Source organism: Lissotriton vulgaris, chromosome 10 (genome assembly GCF_964263255.1).
Source record: "Lissotriton vulgaris chromosome 10, aLisVul1.2, whole genome shotgun sequence".
Lineage (NCBI taxonomy): Eukaryota > Metazoa > Chordata > Amphibia > Caudata > Salamandridae > Lissotriton > Lissotriton vulgaris.
The window spans coordinates 930289482-930302904 of record NC_141698.1 but is presented as its reverse complement, the minus strand read 5'-3'; the positions used below and the strand labels follow the sequence as shown (position 1 = coordinate 930302904).

Here is a 13423-nt window from a genome sequence, read left to right as displayed (position 1 = left end):
TTAGAAACGCAATCAACATCAACCCCCAACACAAAGAGAGCTGCTATTATATTTCACATTACAGGCGACAGGGGTATGACCAAAAGGCCACCACTTAACTTGTTTCAATCGAAGAAATAATGGCACACCCATCACAAACTGCAAAATCCTCTACTGATCATAGACCTCAACCATCACCACAAGACTGCAGCTACCTGTCTAAAAGTAGTAGACCACAAAAAGCAAAAGGCCCCTATATGCGACCCAAATCCTAGTGCGCAATGGCCAAATGGCACCATTGTAAACTACAAGTGACCTACGCCCTCTGGCAAAGATGAGAAAATGTTAATCATGAAAAGGAATAGTGAGGCAAAGTAATAACTAATGTTCATAGAGCTACAAAATATTGTCTTTGTTAAGCTGCCTGCAACAATTTCCTAGCCTGGTTAAAAGTACATTTTGGCCCAGTGGTAGGCTAAGGTGAATCAGTATTGTTAAATAAGATACAAAAAATGACTGCATCATAAGTTGGTGAGAAAAGGGAAATCTATTAGATGCCCAATGACAAATGACATAAAGGAACAGTTCAAACCTCAAAAATACACTCATCCCCCTGTGCAAGTGCAGTGCTTCTGTGCTTATTACCTTTAAAAATGAATGCTACATCAATACACATATAAATATAATAAACAAAGACCGACAGGTTTAAAGTCTAACAGATGAAACAGTCAATTCTGTAAGGGTTATTTATTTGGCAAAATATATTATTTCACCAAATAGCAAAGTGGCCAACACAAGTTTCACAACATCAAGATTGCTTCGTTGGCACCTCTACAATAAGGTCTCAACACAAACAATCTTTTTACATATATGTAATTTAAATGTCAGAACAGACAACCAGATCGTTGAAAAAAGAATAAAAAGGTAACAAAAACATTAGAATATTAGGTCAGTGTCTCTGAAAAACATACTTGCAAGTTGCACGTGTCTAACATATGTGGGATCATTAGAGTGAGGTGCTGAAGATAGACCCTGTAGAACAACAGTAGGAACCTCACCAAAGTGCTGAAATGAAAAGAAACTATTTGGCCCAGAACTAGACAAGATGGTGCAGAAGGCAACAGGAGAAAGAAAGATTTTAGGACCTTTTAAAGATTTTCCAAATAGGAAATCTTTCTTTCAGAAAAAGTCTGCACTTAAACGACAGGATAAAAGGCCTTTTCGCGGTCGGGCCATAGGTCGGGGTGCTGCTTTCAATAATAAAAGCTGACAAGCTTCTGGGCAAAATCAGGCCGCTGTCCAACAAAAATGACTATATAGTCAGAGTTCTCAAATGATCACATACTCTTGGGACCTCCCAATAATTCAAGATGGTTATCAGACAGTCTTCAAAGAAGTACCTGAGACAAGGGTTCGGACCACTCTTATTTCAAGAGACAGTATCAAGCACAAGGCGAGTCAGCTGCAAGTCCCTCAGGATGGTTTCCAAAAAGGTCTTAGGCCTCCCACATTACATTTTATCTGGGTAGCAATTAGGGGTTTTCTGGGGATTTGTCACAGATCTCTCCCTTAGTGATGTGGATCAATTTTTACTTTTTATATTACAGCCATCTGCGCATTCCTTTTTGCCAGGATGGGGTCTTTCAAATGTCCTTAAGGGTTTCCAGAAGGTTCCATTTGAGCCTATGGAGCATGCAAGGCTTGCCCGGTTATCGGTAAAAAACCTTTTTCTGTTGACTATTACATCAGCATGGAGATTGGGGGATTTTAGGAGCTCTGACCATCTCACATCCTTAACTTCATTTTTTTCCAGATTAAGTGTTTTTGAGATAGGACCTCAAACTTGTACCTAAAGTTTCTACATCTTTTTATTTGTCCAAAGAGGTAGTGTTACCAGTATTACAGGACGATTTAGCATCTAATGTTTAATTATCTTTGGATATCAAAAGAATATTGTAGATTTATTTAGATCTTACAAAGCTTTTTCGATATTTTAGTTTCCTGTTCATGGCTCAAGGATCTGTAACTAAGGGTAGGGGGGATTATAAAAGCTACATATAACAGATGGATTTGGCAGGATATAACACAGGAATAATTATGAATGAATGGTTTCTCTGCCAAGTGCTATTCAAGATTGTTGAACGAGGTCAATCTAACTTCTTGGGCAGAGGCAGTGGGTGTTCCATTAATATAGATCTGCAGAGAAGCTACATGGTCTTCATTTCAGACTTTCGCTAAACATTATAACCTTAATTTGTCTGATTCTATGCATGATCATTTTGGCTATGCTGTACTGCCTTCACCTATGAAGTAATACACATTTCAATGGCGATGCAAATTTTTCTTGTGAAATTCTTCTTGGTTAGAACTGGGATGAGGAGGACTCCATGAGGGAGGAATTAATCATTTAGTCACTGGCAATCTTCAGTACCCTGATTAGGAGTCCTCCTTTTACCAGTTCATTTACCCCCCTACCTTTAGTCATTGCACCTCCATGACAGGAGAAGGGTTGGCGGGAGGAACTATTGATATGGTATTTTGATAATAGAGATAGAAGATTCTTTTGGTCAATATAAAATAAAGTGTATTAAAGAGTGTGTATGGGCTTTCGGGGAGGTGGGACTCCACAGTGGTTAGGACTGGTATGATGAGGACTCTTAACACCATCGCTGCTGATGGTTTTCCCCTCCTGTGCTGCAGATCCAGGATTCCCATTGTTCATGACGAGCTCAGCTCATCATAAGCACAGCTCAACCGTGCCTCATGACGAGCTGTGCTCGTCATGAGCAGCGAAGGGGTTAATCAGGGTAATACAGATTACCGGTTGATCAAGGATTCATCAGTACACAGGACATAATTATTGACAACATTATCAGTCATTTTATGCACAAACATCAACTTGTCTGTTGTTTTGCTAGAAAATATCTAAACTGTTGATACCATCGATTTCACACTCACACAACACAAATATCTGAAAAATACACATAGTGCGATACCTGATGCTCGATGTGCTCCTGGATCATGCTGTACCAAGACCTTTTGACAGATGCTAGGCCATCACTAAATGCTTCTTTGGGCCTCCATAGTATCTCTTTTGGGATTAGATTGGAGTCCTGGAAAGATTCCCTCAGAAGATACTTTTCTATTCCATTCTAATAGAGAGCACAAAGAAAGGAAATTAATCTTAAAGACTTCCATTTATTATATATAACAGAATACATCTCTGGCCAAAAATGTGGTTTGTAGTGAGCCACACATACACACACTGTAAGAATTGTGTGGTGGTTGACTGGGGTGTAAGTCCTGGTCAAGCAGCAATCACAATCCATGTCGGGATAAGGCACAAGCAAACCTCAAATTTACCTGTGCTCACCCCCATGGTAGCCTGGCATAAACAGTCAGGCGTAACTAAGAGGCAATGTGTAAGGTATTTGTGCAACACTTTAAACAGTGAAACAGTGAAAACACACCACTCAAGAAGCCTGCAACAGTCTTAGAAAAAGTAGAGAGATTTTTAATAAATAAAACAAGACCAAATGACAAAATTCATATTAGTAGAATCAGCAATATTAAATTTTAATCAATTTGGTGGAAATAGTTCCAAAAAGCAAAAAGCGACAGTTGGATATATGTGGTCACGCTGGACCGGGAAAAAGTCACAGGTTCAGTATGACCTCGATGGAGTGTAGGCTCCAAGCTGAGGCGAGGCTCTAATGTGCACCTCTGTTGCATTGTCGTTAGGGATCCCATCAATGCCACTTGCAATGAGAAGTCCTGTGTCGGGGATGTGCCAAGCAACGGGCAATGCAACCATTCCGAAGACCTTTGATGCAGAGTCAGGTGTTGTTGTTGAGCCTGGGCTGTGGAGACACTGCACCATCAGGACAAATCTTTGTTTTTGAGAACCTTGGATGCGATGCAGGCATTTGCGATGGACCTTATCATTGCAGCAGCATTGATGCACCGATTCTACTCGGGGATGCTTCGCTCAGCAGAGGAGGTGTGTTGGTTTTGCTTGGAGATGCATCGGTTCCACAGGCAAGTACCTTAGATGCCACTTTCAAGGGTCCATGACTAGGGTGGTAGGGTAGACTCACAGAAGGCAGAGTCCAGGTGCAAGTGCAAAGTTGTTGGAAGCCTGTTATGTCCCTGTAGCTTCAGATCAGGCCAGCCAACTAGCCCTTAGAGTTACTCTGGGTTCAAGAGTTGCATAACCCATTGTTTTCATCCAGGCAAGAGGGCAGCAACCCAGCACAGCAGGGCAGCAATTCCTTCAGGGCAGTAGAGTTGCAGTCCTTTCAGCAGCACAGCAGTCCTTCTTATTGGCAGAGTATCCACTAGTACAGAAGTGTACTGAAGTAGTGGTGTCTGAAGTCCTGCCAGTGATGGTCCACTCAGTCACACCAAAGCACCAATTGTGTTTGGCTGTCAGGGAGGAATACACAAAGTCCAACTGCCAAATACACCTATTCATGTGACCAGAGACAGGGTCCAGGCACCAAACAGCTAAGCATTCTTGGTTGGCATGACCCGTGGGTGGGGGGCGGCAGGGGTCATACGGGAAAGGGGGGTGTTCATTCAATAAAATACATAAATAAAACGTACTCTTGCCTCCAGTCCTGCGTCGCGTTTCCTTCTCTCTCTGCTCTGAGTCCCAGGAAGCAGGCACCTCTCCTCCCATAAGCCAATCACAATGCTGCAATGGCAGCATTGCGATTGACTGGGACACGGATCGCACAGGCATCTATGGGGAGGGCATTTTCTCCATGAAGGCTGCATGCAGTAGATCGTTTGGGATAGGGCGTGGAGTACGCCAGGGGTGCGTCCTGGCGCCCTTTTTATTCCTGATCTATATAAATGGCCTGGAGCCTCGTCTCCTACAAGAGTGCAGGGACATGCCCATGGTTGGTAAAAGATCTATCCCTGCACTCTTGTATGCAGACGACGCTGTTTTAATGGCTCGTACCCCCATGGCCCTGCAAAACCTGATAACATCGTTCAATAAATTCATGCTCAGTTTGGATTTAAAAATCAACTGTAGCAACACCTTTTCCATGAACTGTGGAACATGAACAAAGAAGCAAATGAAAACGATGTTCATAAATAACGCTTCCCTAGAAAATACGTCCACCTTTCCTTATCTAGGCATCCTGTTTCATGAGACCGGTTCCTGGACAACTGCGGTAAAGGCAAGAACTTTTTTGTTCTCAAAGACAACGATGGCCTTAAAGAGTTTTATAAAAAAACTGGGAAAGAAACCGATAAGGGAAATTTTAACTATTTATAATGCAACGTGTTTATCGGTGGCATTGTATGGATCGGGACTCTGGAGGTATGCCAACATAAAATCAATTCAACTAGTTGAAAACAAATATATTTTGTCCATACCTGAAAGTATTGCGACCCTTATCTGTCATGCGGAGCTGGGGCAGCCGTATATCTCAGATATAATTAGAACCCAGCCCATTCTCCTATGGCATAGGGTATGGACTGTAAATGAGTGTGTAGTAAATCGTGACATACTCCAGGATGTGTTAAAACGTGAAAATGTTAATGGTCTTAAGTGGTTAAATTATGTTAAAACCTTTTTGACAGAAATTGACTGTTTACAATACTATGAGGACCCACCTACAATGGCCAACATATTCAGAAAATTGTTGAAAAAACTGTGTATGGAACACCTCAGGGAAAAGAGATTGTTAGAGGAAACAAAGAAAAAGATGGTTTGCTTACATCAGATGATATTAACCGGAGATAAATTACAGCCATACCTAAGCCTTCCTATGTCTAATTATGATAGATTTCTTCTTACACGTTTTAGACTTAATATTGTTTTTAGGTTACTGACCTTCCCAGAAATGAACTCCTGGTCGAATGAATTGTGTAGGTGCCCATGTGATGAATTGTCTCTGCAATCCGATATTCATGTATTACTTTTCTGTAAATTTTACATTCTGCCTCGTAGGAAATTTATTGTTCCCATCCTCAAAGAGATGAATTTAAAGAGATGTCGCCTAGCTTTTCTTGAATTAGAAAGAATGGACACTGTTTTTAGGTCGAGCTGATGTGGCATTCATGCGAAGCATGAATGCATCAGCTCGACAACTTATGTTGCCGATATTTAGGAGAGTGGACAGCTACCAGACGCGCGCTTTGACGAGGTCGGATTTCACCTCGGGAGCGAGCGTCTGGTAGCTGCGCATGCGCGAAGCAAATCCCTTGCTCACACACAGACACAGACAGCCCCCACCCCTCTGCATGCACGCACACACACACACACACACACAGGCGCGCGCATGCACACGCAGGCATACGACACACATACAGGCACACTATCCCCTACCTCGCATTCTCTCTCAATCACGCATGCGCACACACATTCCCTAGCGCACACACGCACACACGCGCGCACACACTCCCCCCCCTCCCCCACCTTCCCCCACCCCTCCCAGGCATACACACAGGCACGCACGCACTTCACTTCAGCCCTGGGCCCCACTCACCGACTGCGCTCTTCTGGCGGGCTCCTCTCGCGCTCCGCTCCTCACGGCGCGGCGCGTCTCGTCTCGTCTTCTCAATCGGGGCTCCCTCAGGTCCGAGGAGCCCCGCAACAGGCGCCACACTCCTCCTTCTCCCCGGCCCCCTCCTGGGGACCCGGGCTACCTCGGACCGGCAGGGCGCTCCATGCGCCGGCAGCTCGCGGACCTCGGGAGGCGGGACTTCCGGTCGGCCGCGACTGGATTGGCCGGCCGGCTAAGAGCTTCCGGGTCGCCGCGGGCAGCGCTGCGGCACCCTACAACATGAACTTGTTTTCTTTGTTTGCGTACTTGGGCAGCATTAGGTACTCTAGTCTCAACTCTGAGAAGGATGTGAAAATATATTTTTTGTGAAAAAAGAAGCATTGCTTAACATATGAATTTACACCTTCTTTAAAATTGATATTGTGATATAGCTTTGAAATGTAAAATTGTGGCCAGGGTAGAGGAATTCATTTCTGTGAGGTTTGTCACCTCACTGGGATAAAACACATTTATTATCAGTTGTAGAATGTATTACATGATTGAAAATGACAATTTTGCAGAACAAGCAGCAGTCGCAATCCAGTTTCTTGCCAAATATTTCTGTTTAAAGTCTTTCCCACTAATCTCGAATAGATCTAACGTAGTGTTTGAAAACGGCAGTCATCTTGGACTAGTCTTCCTTTACTTATATGAGCCAGGTGATTGGCTGGTTGCTTTCTGTTGAAGGAGGAAAGAGTCGCGTCAGGCCACGGAAAACAAGGGCTTGATGGGCTGCAAACCATGTCAATTGCATTCAATGAAATCTTTAGACCCTGTACATTCCAGGTAGGTGGGTTCCACCAGGTCTTAAGGCTGCATCTCCGAAGGTGCGATTACAAATCTAGTCAAGCAATATGGGTGATGGCGGCAAAAGCTAGACTTAGCTAGAAATGAGAATTTTGACAACATCGGTCTGTAAAAAACGCACCTAGGCCATTATTGTATTCCTCTGCCTTTTTCAGCACTTTTTCACTCCAGCCACACACCGATTACTAATTTTACTCCAACTACCTTCATATGCACTGGTTCGATGCCGCTGTGCGAGCGTTATCGGTTTTGTATGCAAGCATAATTCATTCCTTGGCGATACAATTATCGTGCCTGAGATCCTGATGCGCGCAGAATTTGTGAAAAGCAACAGAGGATGATTCTGGCTATTAAATGTACTCCCGATGTCTCAATGATTTCTCTGCGCCGAGAGAACGGCGTGCAAATGCAAAGGTTGCTCACTGCAGCCGTTACTTGGTGATAATTCTGTATACAACCACAGGAACCGGAGTCACTGATTTATTTTTTTGTATATTTTACCCAGCAGTTGGCTACAGACGATTTTTCGCTCATGAAAATACTGAAGGTGTGAAATGTTGTTGTTTTTATTTACTACGCAGCTTTTGATACTTGTTAGAAACATCCCCCTTGATGTTAAACAGTTTGCCTTGCCTTACCCATGTGATTTTAAGTGTCTTGCCTTGGACATATTATGTAGAATCTTGCATGCTGAAAAATGATTCATTTAGATCTGGCATTAGTCAAGAGGTATAGATATTAGCAAAATTATATGTATAATATATTTGGAGCTGCTATCAGCCCTCTTCACCCAGTGGACTGGTATTGTGTCATTCACATTATTATTTCACCCATTACATCATACAACATGCATACATCATGGAGCAGTGGGGTCAGCCACTTCAGCCATTGACTAAACTAACAGTGAGTGATGGCATTCTGCTCTTTCATAAGGTACATTGCGCATGCTGGTATGTACGGGATTCCACGAGCAAATGTAAGAGCAAAAATATGTAAATTATGACATTTATTTGTATGCGTAAAAGGTCAAGAGGGAGACGTTGCAAAATTTTGGAAGCAAGATGGAACATTTCCTTATATTAAAAGGCGTTTCGTCTTGCATTTTCGCCCTCCAAAATACTACTTGCTTGCAAATTGCTTTACTTTTAAAAGCGTGCGTCGGCACATGCCACATTAGATTTGTGGGAGTCTTTTATTCCTCGGTGCATGCATTTATATTGGTCACGGCCTGTTTTCTTGGATTTGAATGTTGACCTTCTCAGATGTACAACTTCAAATACCTGAAATTATTTTCCTGACTGATGCATTGATTGATTTGCATATTGTGTGGCACAGCGTGTTGTTCTTTCACCTGATGCTTTTTTAGGTCTCGCCCTGGAATTCTCATCCGAAGGATGTGATAAGATAATAGATTTACAGAGGAGTACATATTGCATTACAAATGCTATAGGTATCACATTTGCGAAAGCTATAACTATTGGCATTGTAAATGACAAAGCTATTAATTTCGCTATTTTCAAAAACAACACATAAATAAAAACTTTGCCATTTACTTTGCCGTTTACAATACCAATAGCTCAAACTTTCCTAATGCGAGACCTATTGCATTGCAAATGCTTGTTATTGTTGCATCACTATCAGAATTTTTTTACTATGTTTTTAAACTACGAAAATCAATCTGTATGGATGAATTGTAATTGTTCTTTTAGGGAAAAAACTGTGTCTCCTTCTCCTCAGACAAAAACTGCTTTATTATTCACTGTAAATGGAATTTTAACTTGTTGCTTTTATGGTTATTGTCTTTTTAACTGAATAAAGTACTTTTTGAACCTACTGGCAGTATGGGGCACAGATGAGCTCAGCCACACTTGCAACTGAATCGGCTGCACCATGTCTTCACACAAAAGACGTATCACCTCCACATTGTCACAGCAGCCAGTTTGGAGCCATGGCAGATGCACTTAAAGGAAACTTTCTAGAAGCTTTTTCCACCTCCCAGAGGAAAGGTACCAGGTATAAACATAGGACCCTCCGACCCACTTTTCAGTTCATTCCTGGCCCTGCAGAAGGACTCTCAGAAGACCGCCTGCAGCAGTGACCTGCTGGGCACTCTGAAAGACTGCTTTGCTGTTCTGGAAGGACTGCTGTGCTGCCCTGAGACTGCCTTGAGCCCTCAAAGGCGAGCCCTGCTGTTGAGCCCTGCATCTTCACCTGAACCCAGGACTAGCAGAGTAACTAAAAGGGCTAGTTTGTTGGTCTTCTATTCAGATTCACATAGCCACAAAAGACTCTAACCATCTTAAACCAACACCTGAACTCAGCTCGAGTGACTCCTGCACTCCCAAGTGGTGACCCACCAATCCTGGACCCTTGTTTCTGGTGCTAGAGGTGCCCAGATGGCCAAAACCCATAACTGAGGAATTACAAACTTTTTGTCCAAAAACTGCACTGAGATCCAGGGGGAAACTGGAACTAACCTGCTTGCCTATCCGCTCGAGGTGCATCGCCAGTCACCAAAGGTGGTATTCAAACCCCTGGAACTATCTTTAGCTACAGCCTTCTGCCTCGTTCCGCTGGAGATTTTCGACTTCAAAAAGAAAGACTAAGTCTAAATGAAGACATCTTCACCATGGCTTCAACCCAAGGCTCCCTGCCAATGACACTCGCTCCTCACCACCGCCTGCCAGCCTTGCCCTACTGAACTTTACCTTCTCAGAAACATTTTCCCAAACTTTCTCCTAAGTCTGAAGGTAAACACTGACTGGGACCAATCTACTTCTTGTATACGAACCGTGTTCTATCGCGGTTGCCCTATTTTTCATCTTTTACCCAGTCTCATCTGAGTAGATGTCCGTGGTAGGCGGTAGGTTTGATTTTTTAGGTGCTACTTATTACTAAATTTTACAAATTCATAACTCTGGTTCTACAGACTGGATGTTTGTTGTTGTGGTGTCAAAACACTAATTAAAATGTACTTTATTTTTCTAAATTGGTGAAGGGGTTTTCTTTTTTGTGTTTTTACTGTATTAATGTTTATTAATGTTTGTGTGCTGTATAAATACTTTGCACATTGCACATTGCCTCTACAGTAATTTCTTCTACCTATATGAGTACATAATATATGTACTCATATAGGTAGAAGAAATTACTGTACGTCTGATACATCCTTTTGAATTACTGGAGTAAGTGGAAAAGAGTTGCATGTTTGGTGGGAAAATATGTGAACTTAAGTGGTTCCCTGAGTAGAAGGGAATGTTTTTACCTGTGATGAATAAGGGCTTGAGCAGGGTAGGGATGATGTTTCAAACTGTAGAGCTAAACCTAAGAAATGATCCACCTGTGTTATTTTCCCTAAATTTGGAGAGGGTGAGCATACTTGCTGTTGTCCAGGAGTGCGCTTTCCCCAGGGCAGTGAGTGTGTCTGTGAAGTGGTGGGTTATTCTGTATCTTGTACTCTGTTTGAGATAGAGATATTTGGAGCTTGACCTTAATGCCATGGGCCGCCAAGATAGAGGTTTTTGATGTGTTCCTACAGGCTAGTTTTGATGACCTATATATCTGCTTAGTAATGGACATTATGAAAGTATCGTACATCTATCTGGACATGATGGAATGAACGCCCATCCAATGTGATGAGTTTTATTTTGAAACGGGTGGGTTTCTTATTGAGCAGTTTAAGAGGTCATAGACAGTTTTTATTCAGAACTATAGTTAAGAGTGGTCTGAAGAACTGAGGTGCACATCTATCTATTGATTTGACCTAATTGGTGAGCGCTTTCGCCAGTGCAAAAGAACTGATAGGGTGGGTGGCAGTGGTGAGGATGGTTCAACTTTAATGATCTCACCTTTGGCTCCAGTTAGAGGCCATTTACATTTACATTTGGAGTCATGGGGGCATAGCAGGCCTGGGCATATCTAACAGTTGCTTGGCCAGTATTGTTTAGCATTAGCTGCCTGCATTTTTTCATCTGTTAAGATTTGACCTGGGATTCTGTCATGACCTGAGGCGAAGATTATTATTTAAATGTTACTAAAGCTCAGCAGGCTGAACAACTCTTATACGGTGTTAGTGTCAAACTAAAAGTCACAAGTGAAAAAAGCACCAATCACAGCCTATGCAGTTTTATATATTGCCTCTGCCACCATAACTCACTCTTTCTATGATGCTCAGCAGCCTAAGATGAGGGTCATATGTCCTCCCCTGTCTTTGTTGTTATGTCGTAGGATACATATATTCTAGCGTTTGATATTGGGAACGTGTTCTAGTGTACAGTGTGTGCAACCTGTGCTTTGAGTGAATGTGGTGTTTCGTCTTGGTTCTTTGAAATACAAAGCGCTTGAGGTGAGGCAGTGGAAACCACTGGTTTTGGCAGCCGGGTCAGAAGTGAATTTGCCAGCCTCCCTCTCTGCAATGAGGGGGTGGATAGGGGAGCTCAGTTTAATTGCAGCGGCTTGGTACTCACACTTCATCTCTAGTGAGACAGGTGTCTAAAAAGGCAGGTGGGAAGGTCACACAATTTCCTGAGCCTTTTCATTACTCATCATCAAACTGCCATTTGAAGAACATGACCACACAAACAGAAACCATCTGATAAGTGTTCTGTTACTGCTTCCTTCCACACTATTGGGACTGACTGAAGAAAGTCTCTAAGAAGTTGTGGCATTACCATCCAGACCACTGGTGTTGCAATAATTCTACTAATACTATGCCATAGGAAACCTTGCCTCACACTTCTCATTCTGATATGAAAAGTCTTTGTCCAGAGATTCAGCTCACACATATCTATAAGCTTTCAGAGCTATATGACTTTGGGGAAAGGCTTACAATGTGAAGAGCCTAATTTGAGTATTGTGCATAACGAGTCAGTAATTAATGATTGCTCTTTCCTTTTCCTAATGTGAGTTTATACATGGATACATGGGCTCCCAGTTTGTAGTGATTATCTGCTAGAACACAAATATTAGAATAGCAGGTTATATCATATGTTCTTGAGCAATTTTTAACCAAGGTTATTGGGAACACTGTGCGTGAGGCAGTGCGCTTTGCTCTCTAAGCCATGCGAAGCAGAATCTTCCTGCAGTCATCATTCCACTACCACTGCTCATCCAATGGAAAGAGGACATTAAAGTACACCAGACCCACAGAGGAACTCGGAATGTGTGTGAGACTTTTGTTGATGAACGTCTTAAAACTGGGAATTCAGCACAAGACGGTAGCCAATTTCAGACATAGAAAGCACCAACTCAGACTGTAACACATTACCTGAACTGTTAAGAGCAGGACTATTGCTGTCCTTCCACCCAGAATATAGAAGAGTGACTACTCTGAGGGCTTTGAGGATCAAAACCCCTGGTGCCTGCCATCTCCGTGCAATAAAAACAGAGAGAGCTCTGAGGCAGACGGCAAAGCAAGGTTTTAAGGACATCTAGATATTATCTTAAAGCTGAGGGGACATGTTCAACCCAAAGGAAATTCTCCACCCTATGTCATGTGAATGGGTTTCTTCCCCCAAAGTAGTGGCCTACCGTTTTAGGGTGTTTGATAGGGGATCTATAACCACTTTGGGTGGAAATGTCTTGGCAATCCCTAGAGGGTAATGTTGCTACTACTCCTGAGGGCGATCCTAAAAAGGCTCATTCTTCATGACGATGTTCTTCTCAAAACTATTCCCAGAAGGCCTGCCAGGATAAATAGTTGTACCCGGCAGTCCTATCTCCAAGATACCCGACATTGCCTTTATTGCCAAGGAAGAGGGGCTCACTATTGCCCAGGATATTTTGGACAGATACACATAGTGGGCAATAAGCCTTCTAGGAAACTGTAACTATGCTTCAGCCACAAATAGCAGTCACTTTGCTCTCTGATGAGTGGATTCGAAGCTTAGGGTACTGGTCACCTCTGAGGCAAGCCTGCTGGTGGAGGATTTGTCTGCGAACACACTTTTGTCAAGAAATCAGCAGAAGATTGTTATTACTTAAAAGGTAATCAATAAGCAACCCTCATTGAGGGCTGTCCCCCTGCGCACCGCTTTAATGGTACCAAACTGGTATATCAATCAATAGTCAAATAAATCCAA

The 13423-nt window shown here is 42.8% G+C and overlaps 1 protein-coding gene across 1 annotated transcript in view; it reads right to left on the bottom strand.

The window, feature by feature from the left end:
* The window catches only part of ASNS (asparagine synthetase (glutamine-hydrolyzing)), a 241834-nt gene that overhangs the window by 65089 nt on the left and 163322 nt on the right, over window positions 1–13423 (bottom strand). Inside the window, exon 11 of the mRNA XM_086941926.1 lies at window positions 2976–3131. Coding sequence (XP_086798052.1) covers window positions 2976–3131 — 156 coding nt within the window. The remainder of the gene's footprint in view (window positions 1–2975; window positions 3132–13423) is intronic.